At 39.4% G+C, this 14214-nt stretch overlaps 1 protein-coding gene across 5 annotated transcripts in view; it reads left to right on the top strand.

The window, feature by feature from the left end:
- tcf12 (transcription factor 12) overlaps window positions 1-14214 on the top strand; it is an 84301-nt gene that overhangs the window by 18193 nt on the left and 51894 nt on the right. For all 5 annotated transcript variants that reach the window (XM_085153491.1, XM_085153473.1, XM_085153482.1 and 2 more), the window contains exon 5: window positions 4714-4816. In XM_085153491.1, the coding sequence (XP_085009617.1) occupies window positions 4714-4816 (103 nt within the window). The remainder of the gene's footprint in view (window positions 1-4713; window positions 4817-14214) is intronic.

Here is a 14214-nt window from a genome sequence, read left to right as displayed (position 1 = left end):
AATCAAAAACAAGACTTACTTTCTAAGATTTCCCAGTTTTTCTCTGTTCATTGTATCTGTCCAAGGCTCGTGGAAAAAAATCTGAGTGCTTCATCTTTCAGTGTGTTACAAAGGGAATTCAGTGTTTTCCCTGAGCTTGTTTGAGCTGCTGCTACGAGTGTGTGACCAGTCGACTGTGAACAGTCCCGAGCCCTGGCGTGCTGACCTTGGCTCCCAGCCATTCGATGTATCCTGGGCAGCTGTGGCTGTAGGCTGGTGGTCTGACAGGCAGGGCTGTGCCCACCGCCACTACACAACAACCCCCACTTCCCTAGTGCCCTGCCCCAACTTGATACTCGACCCCACACGCATCCATCAAGACCATATCATTACTTCCCAAGCTGCCACATGCAGCCACATGTTCACCTGGGATGCAACACAGAGTGTGAAAGAGATGACTCTTTAAACGCTGTGGCGAGCGACTGGGGAATGAGGCATGGGCTCCGGCCTGTACGCTGCCACAGTGATCTGACAGTTATTTAGCCACCAGTGCTAACGTGGCCCTGTGGCACAATGACAGCGTGTGTTAGTGTCTTGGATGGATGTAGGCCACCAGTGTTTGGGAATGATGAGGGACCTTTGATTGATGATCTAACAGTTCCAGTGTGAACACGCAGACGAATGTAGAAACATGCACTAAGCTTGGATTGAACGCTACCCTCCTACTTCTTTTTCCTGCACTGCTGACTGACCCTGATGGTCTCTTCCTGCTTTGCAGTTATAAAACTGAAAGGAAGTGCTTTTCAGTTTGATATTTTGCTTAACTTTCCTGTGTAGAGTCAAATATATATAAATATATAACTCTCTCTCCCTCTCTCTCTCTCTCTCTCTCTCTCTATCTATCTATCTATCTATCTATCTATCTATCTATCTATCTATCTATCTATCTATCTATCTATCTACCTACCTACATACATATTTATAAATGTATATACATATATACACTGTATGGAGTTGAATGCAAAGGTTTGTACAACACTGTATGTTAAAGATATCTTTTCACCTTTAAGGGTGAAAACAGGGGGATATTGCTCTAAAGTTTGGTAAAATGTTGTGTATTTTAACAACAAAAAAATTGTAATTTTACATTAAATTTTGTGTCAGGTTTGGCTTGGCTGCAGACCTTTAAATCCATCTGCTCCATGAGATGACTCATTCCTTAGGTGGTTGGACATAAAACTGCAGGTTTTCAGTGGAAAAGTAAGCAACAAATTCCCAGTCAGCATTATGGGCAGGATTAACTCTACTGTCAGTCATAGAATGTATATAAAAGATGGATGTAGTCCTGTCATCATCCACTGGCCCCTCCTGGAGTTGTTTATGGGTGCACCTTGCATTCATATAACTTACAAACAAAAACAAACTAGAATTTCATTCAGCAAAACTCGAGCATAAACTTCTTGGTTATGCTGTACCTCACAGCTGGCCTTATTATTTGTCTTTTTAATTCAATTAAAAAGGCGCCAACAAGGGAGGCGTTAGTGAGAGGTCCAGCTCAGTGATTCCAAATATTGGACATTATAATGTCTTCATTAACTTCACTTCTTCATAAAATCCAAATGGATTTGTTGCAGTTGTTACGAAGGGGGGAATCTATCCTTAAAACCTTAAAACTTATTTGTTTGTATCAGGCTCTAAACGTGTTTGTTTCATAGCTGAAGTTTGGCATTTTAGCCAGAGAGTCTGTGGGGATTGGCTCGCTTTTGAAGCCAGCCTCAAATGGCCATTAGTGGAAGTACAATTTGCTACTTGTTGCCAAGCTAAGTGCTCGTAAAGTGAAATTTTAAATTGCCAGTGCTCACTTATTTTCTTCACCCATGAGGCATGGCTACTGAACTGTTTTTTTCTTTGCCACACTTTTAAAGTCCTGGCTAAAGTAGTATGTTGGCATAGTGACGTAACCTCATGTTAGATTCAGGCAGATATATTGGTCTCTAGTGATCGACGAGGGAAAACCAAATCCCCTCTCCCCTGGAAACTGTTTGGAGTAGATGCAGTAAGACTGAGGATGAAAACAGTTTTAACGAGCTGACAATTTGGTCTGATATCAACTTTTGTCAGATTGTTTTCTGGCCATGAGCAGTTTTTGCCAGGCAACAAGCAGAGACTGTTGAAAGTTGCTGTGTTCCCAGCCAAGAAATAATTCAACCTATAAGTCTCTGTGAAACCACACATTTTTTCTTCTCCTTGATATTTGCACAAATTTTAAAAAGGAAGAAAAAAGTAGAGCTTTTCATATGCTTTTATGTTTATGTTTATGTTTATGTTTATGATTAGAATCTATTTTTGTTGTTTAACCATTGTTTTCACTGTCTGCTGACCATAGCTCAGTATTTCATAGTTTGGTCAGCAACCTTGCAGAGAGTGGTCAGGTTGATGCTTTTTACTTGTATATGAGAAGAAATTCTTTCCGTATGTGTAAGTCTGTGTATGTGTGCTAGAGCTTCTCACGGGGCTGTTGTTGTTATTGAGTCGGTTCATGGTGTGATTAACAGTGAGCGCGGCCTGGCAGGAGCACAATAGGGAATCTCTGAGGATTCCCTCGACACAGCACAACACTCCACTGCCTTTGAAATTACTCCATCACCATCCACTCACAAGAAAAGATGGATAATAAGATTAACTTCTTTTTTTTTTTAACTGTATGTTGAATGCAATGGGTATGAGTTGGTGAAAATAGCTCCATACAAATGCAAGCCCACTGCTGCTCGGTCCCTCTGGTGGGAGTTAATGTCGTTTGGGAAGATGTATTTTACTGGAGCACAGGAGGATTTTCACAGGACTTGGGATTAGCACTGTAACGAAGCATCTTTTATTACATGGGACCCCAAGTTTTCAAAAACCATACTGTGACCGATATTTAGACCTGAGCTCCTGAAGCTGATAACTGTCATGAAAAGGCACTGTTAAGCTGCAGGAGAAAAAAAGGCAATTTTTTTTAAGCTGCAGGTACCTGGAAATGGTGGTGGATTGCATCTCTGTGTTTCTTCCTCTTCTGTTAAACAACACCATCTGCAAACATGAAATGGTATACAGACATTTTATGACTTGCACAAAACGACTGAATAAGACAGAATACTTTAAGAAACTGGATTTATACGTTTTGGTTTTATAGAACTATAGATACATTTAAGGTAAAGAGTTGTTGGGTTTAAGATGGCAGCACAGAATTCTTATACTAAGAAAGTCGGTGGCCTGTTTGTGGAATTTGGAGACCTGTTTTAACCATGTAAAGCCTGAACTAAGAAATAATTGCCAAAAAAAACCCCAACAACAACACTGGAGCATTTATAGAAACTTGAATCAAATAAAAAGACAAGAGAAGAAATATGAAGTTCCATGTATGAATTTTCATTTGTATCATTTTTGCTACATCTGACATTTATGTGCAGTTTATTGCTTAAAAATGTATTGTGCAAATTCTTATGTTTTCTTATTTTTAGGCGAGGAAAAAAAGTATGCATCATATATGACACACTTGGTGTTAGAGGGTTAAAGAGTTTGGTTTGGAATTCCGTTTGCATGATATATTTTATCTATTGTTTTTCTTGTGACATTACCAATAAGTTTGATGTGTCACATGGCCCTCTTCCTATTGAAAAAACAAAAGTTGTGTCTGTGATGCAGAGGGACTGCTACGAATTTGTTTGAATGGAACATGCACCTGTGTAATATGTGTAAGTAAAACAAGCCGTTGTGTATTTTGGAATATGTGAACATATGTGAATGTGTTGGTTTCTCTTGCCCTCTTTAGTTCTGTATGTAAAATAAGATGAAAATCAATAAAGAGAAAGTGTTAAAAAAAAAGAAAAAACAAAAGTTGTATCCAAGATGGCCGACTTCTAAAAAGGCCACCATGGTCACCACCCATCTTGAGGAGTTTGCCCCCTCACATATACTAATATGCCACAAACAGGACTTTAATATCACCAACCATTCCCATGTTATTACTGTGTATCCATATAAATTGCCCACCCTGTACATAAAATAATGGTAAAACATGATAAAATCTCTTGGGTTAATATAACAGCCTGATGGCCCAGGACCAGTAAGGCCTCAGTCTTACAGGGGCCTTTTGGTAGTCACTGGTTGCTAGTAGAAAAATGTGTGCCAGACTTGTCGTTAAGTGAGACTGGTCGTAAAGAAGTATGCGATGCTGGACCAAAGGCCTTGTTGTGATTGCTTTGGTCAGTAGCATTTGAGTGGTGCATGTAGTTTACATGGAGGATGCCAACTATTTGTTGAGAGGTAATACAATTTTTACTTCAGAAGTTCTACTTTTCCAATTTACTTGATACTTTTTACAGTTTCACTACCACTTAGCTAGTAGTTTTATGCTAGCTACTAAAACATCCTCTTCTTGACCGATTTCGTGTAGCCTTCCTTACGATGGTAATTTCCAGTAGATCACAAAAGCAATGTACATAGTGGCTTGTTATGAGAGGTTACTAAAACATCTATAGAGTTCTTGTATTTTTTATGGCAGATACTGGGGGTTTAAATGTGAACCAGTGTTATTAATGTGAACCATCTTTCTCTTCAAATTTTTGGGCTTCTCTTGCAGATTTTATTGGCATCAATTGTGTTCTCGCCTTGCTAATTAGGAGTACGCTATAGCACACAATTATCAAAGTTGCCTACTAATGTGCTTAATATTCTGATCTCTTCCCTCAGGGCTTCGCAGACAGCCCTCATTACAGCGATCATTTGAGTGACAGTCGATTAGTGTCCCATGAAGGATTGTCCCCAACACCTTTTATGAACTCAAACATAATGGGTAAGTAAGTGACTCCTTTCAACTCACCCTCATATGCCCTTTGGTGGTGGAAAGACATCCTAAAAAAAACTGATTGAGATTAAGGCACATCATTTACTGGAGGCAGCAGGACTGAAAGGCTTGCAGGCTACAGGACAATTTTCTTCTCTCCCCTCATGTCTTTATTTCCTCTCTTTAATCCCCCTCCCCTTTCCACATCTCCCTCTTCCTCCTCCTGAGATGACCCTCCCCCAGGCTAGGAGTCACACCATCAGTATAGGTTTCCGTCATAAGAAGCTGTGTCCTAGACATCAAAACCGCCCTCAGCAGCTTCCAGCAGCAGCACAGTTATGTATTGTTTGGGTGTAGGGTTAAACAGACTGTTGTATCAGAGACCCCACCGTGAAACAGAAAAAATTTTTTAAACTGAAAGTAGATCATACAGTTGTGTTCATTTGGGATTGTTGCTGTGTTTGCCTTTGGATTTTTCAGGTGCTGCGTTTTCTTTAGCTCAATCTGGTTTGCTCATACAAAAGATATATATTTATTTATTTGCATTTGTTTGGCTTTCATTTTACTAGTTTGTTAGATTTTCGAGACCTTTACTGTAGTGTTTCTTGGCTTTTATTCTCCAAGTTTTTTTGTGACTCTGCATTCCTATTATTAGCATCAATTTAATCACAAGCAGGTGGACGCACTTTCCCCAAACACTATACTTTGAGTTTTAATACTCTGTCATCACTTTTTAAAAGACATAGTGTTACTGGCTTACAATATGCTCTGCTATTGTAGCGGTTAAAAGCTGTGTGAAGCTCTTTGGCCTGGCATCGTTGTGATGTGTAACCACTCGACAGTTTTATGGCTAACTACAGCTTAGCCCATTATGTAATGGCCCTGGAGACTGGTTTCCAAGCACAGCGGTTAGGGCGCTACTGAATGAAACAAATTATTATCTTTCCTGCAATTGATCACATGACTGCTTTCCCACCCATTGCCACTGTGTGTGTAATTGTGCTCACCAGCTTCAGAATATGGATGTGATCTGTCGCAATGATATGTCAGAGTTGGGCAACATGATTGTAAACTTGGAATTGCCTGCGCTTATCTCAGGATGGGAATTCAGGATGACTGTGGTCTTATTAAATTGTTTTTCCAGAAGTAATATCTGCGTGGATTTATAGTTTTCAGCACCCTCATTAAGCCATGTCTGAAAGGTTATTCCTCATAAATGCACAGGATAGAACAACTATGTAGTAGTGAAATATATGGTTGTGGCTGTAAATATTTGTGCAATGACATCATTTTCATGAAGTTAGGCTTTTTACGCCACTATAATATTTGGAGATTAAATGGTTGAGATGTAGTTAAAATGGAGACTTGAGGGGGATTGAAGAAAAGTAAAAGTACCACAACACCAATGAACAGACAAAATGCCTACTGTGACTTATGTGCGGGTTTATATTTAATGTATTTTTGGCTATTAGGAGTGCTGTGGAGTTTATTTGGATGAGATCTCTATTATAATGTGTGCCCTTCTTACTCATGTTCTAATCATATGATGCAAAAAAAAAATAACATAGTTAAAATCCCACAACTAACCATCTTAAAAATGGCAGACATCATAGCATAATAATAAACATAATTTGAGAAACTGTTTTTAACTGTATGCCACAGAACAGAATGTTGGGTAATGCTAGCTAACCAAGTTTCATAAATGTCTGTTAACTGCTGGGAGTCTCTTGCTACATGCAGCAACACTACAGACAGATAACCTGTCACTTAAAGCTAAAATAACAGGTGTCATTCCTCACAGCAGACTCATTTGTGCACCAAATAGGGCTGCCACGATTAGTCGACTAGTCACGATTACGTTGGCTATCGTCAAATAAGTAGTAGGATTTAAGAGTGTAATAACAGACTGAAACAGAAGATGGCAGCACTGTATGTACAAGGATGCCAACTGCCGTTAAACCCCGAAGAAGAAGGAGCAGTGTCCGGTTTCGTAGCTGTGTCCAAATTCAGGAAGCGCATCTTCCTGTGCCCGCATTTGTAGGCCGATTACGTTACAGCAACACGATGAAGCCTGTACAAATTCGAAGACTCCGACAAATGCGGCTGAGAAATGCGTCCTTCATTTCCCCAGATTTGAAGGATGGGTCGGGTGTATACTTCGTGGCCCAACCTATCCCAGAATTCATAGCGCGGCCTTGCTCAGTTTTCAACAATGGCGGCAGCTAGTTAGTTTTAATATTACTCTTATTATTCTTTCTGGGTCACAAAATAAACGTTTAACATATTTTCAGGCGAGAATGTAGCTGTGTAAACCTTAAATATCTGCTCAGTTTATCAAGACACCACATATTTTCAAAAGCGCTCCGATGTTTTCGGAGACGTCTGTTACCCACCAGCTCGATAGTTAGCCTGTTATAATTTAGATAGCAAGCAGTTTATTAAACTTCACCGAAACAATCTGCAGATTTCATTAAAATTTCATAAACTATCATCTTTTCTTTATTTTTAGTTAGCACATACCTTAAAAACTTAAAGCTGTAAGCTAATGATAGTTATATAAGAGCAGATGCATGCTGGTGCTTTAAGCTGTACGTTTTATGTCCAATGGATGCATGATGTGATTAGTCGACTAATCGCAAAAAAAATCGGTGACTAGTCAACTATCAAAATAATCGCTTGTGGCAGCCCTAGCACCAAATATTGTATTCTTTTATTAACAGAGCTTAGAAGTCGAATATTAATTGTTTTTTTTTACTGTTTGTTTTATTTTATTTGTATTTATGTTTTGTAATGATATGTGTGTATTTTATGTGTGTGTGTAAAATGTTTATATTCATATATATTATATTTATACACTGTATTCTGTATATCAAATAAATAAAACAGTAAAGCTGAGGACAAGATTAATTGTACTGTTCTACTGACATTCATGACATTCCCTTACTTTTCTTTATTATTCCTCCTGTATAACTCAATTCAGTTCAGTTCAATTCAATTTTATTTATATAGCACCAAATCACAACAAAAGTCGCCTCAAGGCGCTTCATAGATACAGAAAAACCCAACAAACCCGAGAAACATTGGAGAAACTGGGCTGTTTTCGCATGAGGGCTTCAGACAGGGATTCCAGTGTTGCTGAAGTTTCTTGAATCTGAGCATATGTTGTAGATCTGTAAACTTCAAAATTACTCTGGCAGCTGTGCTATACAGCTGGCTTTGTATGCTTTTAATGATAAGCAATCCAAGCCTTCCCCAGTTTTTCTTCTGTTCTGTCTTAGACTTTCTGTACAATAACTGGATTGTTTACCAGATGTTTTGGTAAAGCCCAACACATTTAGAAAATGTGCAAGTCCAGGCATTCGCAGCAGTTTCTGAGCTGTTGAATGAACTATTTTAAGCCAGGAAACATCTCACAGCATACAGCAGTTGATTTTTCCATCAAGTTTCTGAAATTCAGCAATGAGATGATGAGAAAGGGGTTAGACTATAGGCATATACTCAGATCCTCAAGATATGATGTTGGGTTAAGATCACATTAATTAGTCTGTAATCTGAATACCAATCATTGCCAATAGTGGTAAAATTATAGTTTGTTGGTCAAAGAGAGAAAAAGACAGAATGTGAAACGTGGAGAATAAACTTGGAAACTAACGTGCTAGAGGATCTGAAGAGGTAATCAGAGGGCTTTGTCTCAAGTCAAGTCCTCTACCATTAATTTGTCATTTTGAGTTTCAGTTGGCGAAACCGTTGCTGTACCGTCAGACAGACTGTGCCCAGTGAATGGCTGCAGACATCTGAAAACGACCCAGAGGTGGTCAGCAGTAGCTGTGGTGTGTTAGGGTCCTGAGGACCGCTTCATATTTCCTGCCTCTCAGTCAGTGTATTGTTCCTAATCGGAAGCTCTCAGTCCATAACTCTTAATGACATTTCCATGTTTACATGGACTTGTTTAGTCTAGTTTATCAACACAGTAGATCTAAACCAGGCTTGTATGAGAAAAGCTGCTTGGAAATTTTCCTTGGCAAAAATACCAACTAAAATATCTTTCATGTCCTATGCCCCCATCTGCTTTCCTGTTGCCCATTAATTGGGAAGTCATACTGCTACTTGGATAAAAGCTAAAGATTTAATTTGTATTTATTTAAAGATCACTGCAATTAACCTTATGCACTCATATAGTGCTTTTTTAGCTCTAATAGAGCACTTTCTTTTTTACTGTAAGCAAAAGTGCACACTGCTCACATTTCTGTAAAATCCACAGCCTGTGTGAAATAAGCTGCTACTGTTTCTGACATCTGCCAACCAAACTCGAGAATAAAAGTAATTGTGTGCATCAGAAGATAAGCGAGACAGACTATGACTATACAGTGTTTGAAATTTTTATATTAGAATTTGCATGTGGTTAAAATTAAATCTAGAGAAAGTGCTTAAATGTGTAGTTTATCTAGCACATGATGATATTGGGATTCAGAAACTAAAAGTATTTTATTAACCAAATTCTCTTTTCAGTTTTGCAACATTTATACTCCCTGCATTAGGAGGAAAAAAATCTGCACAAGAAAACTGCACACTGCAAATGCACAGTAGACCTCTGCACTTGTAAACTACTCCTACAAGCCTGTTATTACTGTTCATTATTACTGCAGGGTTGTACAACATAATCTATCAGTGTTTTCAGTGTTTCAGAATCATGTAACTCTCAGTAATCTGTATATTTTTTTCCGTTAAGTTTCATTTCGAGAAGGCATAGGTTCCATGTTCTTAACAGGAGAGAGGTGAGGCTGTAAGTTATTATGGGTAACATATAGATGCAGGAAGTGGTTTGTTCTGTTATTCTTATCATTCATTTTAAAACAGGAATTTAGCAAACTTTTTTTCCAAATCACAGGGTTTATTTGGGAATGATTGAAGTTGAAGAACGGGTGTTTTGGTTTAGTGCTGGGGAGCCTCTGAGTGCCTAATGATCATGTGATGCTGCTGTCCTAAAGGGGGGGGGGGGGGGGGGGGGGTGTTCGAGTTAGGGCAGGCTACGGGCTTCACTCGTGCTAAAATCCTCTTACTCGCCGTCACGCCATCCACGTCGTACTGCCCGACAGGTGGCAGCCACATTGTTCATGTGTAGAGCCTCAGCCATGTGAGTCTGTGTGACTCAGCCACTCATAACATGTAATAAGTACACAGGCTACACTTGGACAGGCTTGTTAGTCAGAGCATTCATAGCACATCGTGTGATCTGATAGGAATTATTGGCAGTCACGTAGATGCATGGACTATTTACTTAATGATTAATTGCTGTGATTGGAAAACTGATTCCGTGAAAGCTCTGTTAGCATGGGTTAGATTTTCCTCTTTGTTGCATAAGTAATAGTATCAGAGCTAGCAACATTTGGCAATCCTAGGATTTAAATCGATTTCTTAGTGCGACGATTAATTTCAGAATCGTCTCTGGATTGAAAACAATTCTCAGTTTGTAAACAGTAAAGTGACGCTGCATTTTAGCTTTTTGTCAGAGGAAAAGCAGCTTAGAAGAGTGTGTGAGGGAGTTTTCACCTTTATTCATTTATGTTTCTTTCATCGTGGCGCTTCACTTCAGGTCTTCTGCTCGCCCTGCAGTGGATGGCCGGTTCTCATTTGCTCTTTCTAAATGTTTAGCCACATGGATTGCCAACAGTTCACAGCCCTGACAAGGAATGGTTTCGTCTAATTACCAGCAGAGATTTTTTTTTCCTTGTGATGTAAGCTCGATATGGGAAAGTCGGTAGGGGAGGCTGATTTCAAGCAATTCTGGGCAATTACCAGAGGCGATGAGCTAAAACTGAAAGAGCTGCACTCTGCCCCTTTATTTTTCTTTGTGTTTCGAGTCTGCACTGCTTAGTGTTTGCCTTTTTGCTGTTATTTACTCAATGGACTGATGCTGTTTTTCATTAAGTGTGGCAACTTTAGATAAATAGCTTTAAAGTCACAAAATTAGTAGGACAGAACTGAAGCTATTCACAGCTGCCATTTGTCAGTTTAAAAATAACGTAGGGGAAATGTATTATAGGGACTTCAAAGGAATAATAAAAAATACTCCAGGCCTCCCTATTGTTCTTTTATTTATTTAATGCTTTTCAGGCTAAAATTACAAGCTATGTTAATTCACAACAGTCTTTCTCTTTCTTGTGCTTTAAGGTCTTTTTTCCATTCAGGGTGGCCTTGGCTTGGATTTAAAGGCACGGCCTGTGATTGGAGAGTGGGAAACATAAAAGAATCACAGTTGTAGTTGCAAGTTTGTCAATACGAACAAGGTCGAATAAAAATCGTCTGGATTTCTATGTGTTTATTTTGATTTTACTCTCCACACACCAACACCCACATATACTGAAGCATTCATTTCAAAACAAAGAGCCAAAGGCATGCCCGTGTTTATTGTGAGCTGGGCTTTATGTGGGATCTCGCTGTGAATCTGTGGACCGCTTTAGCATCAGTTCTCTCTGGCCATGTGTCCGAGGCGTGATATCACAACTGCTGAGTTGTAGTTTCTCCACTCACGTTTCTCTGGTGTGCTTCATGTATATTACTCATACGGCTTTAGCCCTGCATGACAATTAATCAGCTTAATACTGTCATCGACGCATGCATAAAGCCGCATGCATAAGGCCGCATGCATAAGGCCGCGTGCTCCGTCCTCCCAGTCTGCACACACGTGACTTTCACGTGATGACCTGGCAGTTATTGCTCTCCTCTTTTGTTTCATCCTGCTGTAAACTTATAGGACTTCACATATTTGTATTTAATATTTGTAAAGATGCATAGTTGTTTGTTGTGCTTTCTATCTAACATTCACACGCTGATGGATGCAACAAAGATACTTTAGCACTTCAAAGAGAAGGGAGGTACCTGCTGTGGTAACAGTTGTGAACAAGGCAGCAGCCGAAAGTAGCTTTCTTTTAGTGTGATGGATTTAAGTGCTAGCTAACATTTTTTTTTGAAGACTATAACTTCTAAAATTATTGTTTAACAGTTTCTTGTTGCTTTCATGGTAGCTCTTTATTTTTGTTCTAATCAGTGGAAGCTCATTGTTAGATGCAGTTCAGTACAGGATCATGAAAAGTGAGTACTGATACAAGTTCTACATGGTAACAATGAAGATTTCTGCCCAGGCTTCGTAAAGTTGGTAGGTCCTTCATGATAGAAATATACACTGATCCGGCATAACATTATGGCCACGTGCATAATATTGTGTTGGTCCCCCCTTCTGCTGCCAAAACAGCCCGAACCTGTCGAGGCACGGAGTCCACTAGACCCCTACAGGCTGGCTGTGGTATCTGCACCAAGATGTTAGCCACAGATCCTTTAAGTCCTGTAAGGTTTGTGGTAGGTCCTCCATGGATCGGACTTGCTTGTCCAGCACATCCCACAGATGCTCGATTGCTGGTTCAGCACCATTTCTTCCTTGGATCACTTTTAGATAGTGACCACTGCAGACTGGGAACACCACACAAGAGCTGCAGTTTTGTAGAGGACCCAGTCGTCTAGTCATCATAATTTGGCCCTTGCCAAAGTCACTTAAATCCTTACGCTTGGACATATTTCATCCTTCTAGCTCATCAACTCTGAGGAGAAAATGTTGAAAATGTCCCACCTACTAACAGGTGCCATGATGAAGAGATAGTCGGTGTTATTCTCATCACCTGTCAGTGGTCATAATGTTATGCCTGATCGGTGTAGATGGAAAAGACAAGCATTAGATTCCAAGATTACACATCGCCTCCGATAGAAGCAGGATGACAGTATAAACCCACAGAGCAAGAGCTCGTAACTCTATCAGAAAAAAACTTTAATTTTCAGTCAAGCACTGAAGGCTTCTATCAAAATATGAGGATATTAGAAAACTGTTTTAACACAGAGAAAATCAGAGCTGAAGGATGAGCCTGATGATAAATATAGATAAAAAAAGGAGATTTTCTATGATATGACTTGATTTCAACAGCCACTTTTCCCACGTGATATTATAAACCTTTAAGGTTTTCCACTTTTCAATGTGACACAGCAGATTCAGTTCAGTTCAGTTTTATTTATATAGCGCCAAATCTTGACAGCAGTAACCTCAAGATGCTTTATATTGAAAGGTAAGGACCCTACAATAATGAATAAATAATAATAGATCAAATATCCAGTTTACCGGTGCTCGGTTCTGTTACTCCAGATCTTAAATATTAAATTGGTGCAGTTTTGCTGTCGAAACTGTGATCTGCCCCATGATAGATGCTTGAAGTCAGTTGGGGAAAAAAAGAAGAAAAAAAAAGATGCTGGATGAAAATTTAATTTTGGCTCTAGATTGTGACACTTCGAGTGGGTGGAATTGGTTTGCTTGCAGTTTGTAATGGAGCTTAAATGTGTTTTTCAGCCGTGGAAATTTCATGTGGATATATCCTGTGCTTAAGAAGTTAAAGATTGAAAGAATGGGTTCAAAAAGGGTTCAAACATGTTGGAAGAAAAAAAGGGAAAAGCTCAAAATTTTAAAACCAACACAACATATTATTGTAGATTGCTAACTTGAAAAATTTTAGAAAATTGTCTGTGATAATTTAAAAAAAAGGTGATTCTGCAGGTGTCAGCTTATTTTATTTTTACATGATTGTATATGAAATGACCCTTTAGAGATTTTACATGGGAACAGCAGTAATTTTAGCTTTGTGATATTGTTTCTTTGTAACCAGTCGAACTTAACATTTTGATTGTATTTTTAAAGTACAAAGAAGACACAACAGTTTTTTCTTTTTTGCACTGATTAGTGTTTCGCACTGAGAAAGAATTCATTCCTTCCAGACTTTTGCCTTTTCATGTCTAATTGTTCCTCAAGGCTTTCCCTGAAGTGTCAAATCCCACTTCACACTGGCATCCCCAGTGTGTTTTTACTGGGGCAGGTGTCATGTGCTAATGCGCCGTCCCACAGGAGACCCTCCTCATACCCAGGCTGTGATTGTGGCCAGGTGCTGTTCAGGTGTGCACTCGGTTTGCAGTGCAGTTTGGGTCACAGGTGCTGCCAATGCTGCTCCCTTTTCCCTCTTCATACCCAGACTCTCTCACATAAACACAGACACTGTTTATTACAAGCTTTCACAATAAGAGCAGAAAATATGGACTCAAATATTGTTTTACACGTATTGCTTTATCAAAAGTGATGTGGCATAGATAGACTGTGTGTGTGTGTGTGTGTGTGTGTGTGTGTGTGTGTGTGTGTGTGTGTGTGATGAAGCAGAGACGAGAGAAGGGAAAACGAGGGGATGTGTGTAGTACAGTTTAGTGGCTGTAGCCGGTCATTATGCAGAGCTGCAGGGTGTGCTTATCTATTACTGCGGTCAGTGGAGCATGAAAAGCTGAAGACGAGCTGAAAGGGTCCAAATCCTGTTCCTCCTTACCCG

The sequence above is a fragment of the Neolamprologus multifasciatus genome, chromosome 1, assembly GCF_963576455.1.
Source record: "Neolamprologus multifasciatus chromosome 1, fNeoMul1.2, whole genome shotgun sequence".
Lineage (NCBI taxonomy): Eukaryota > Metazoa > Chordata > Actinopteri > Cichliformes > Cichlidae > Neolamprologus > Neolamprologus multifasciatus.
This window is presented reverse-complemented; position numbering and strand designations above follow the sequence as displayed.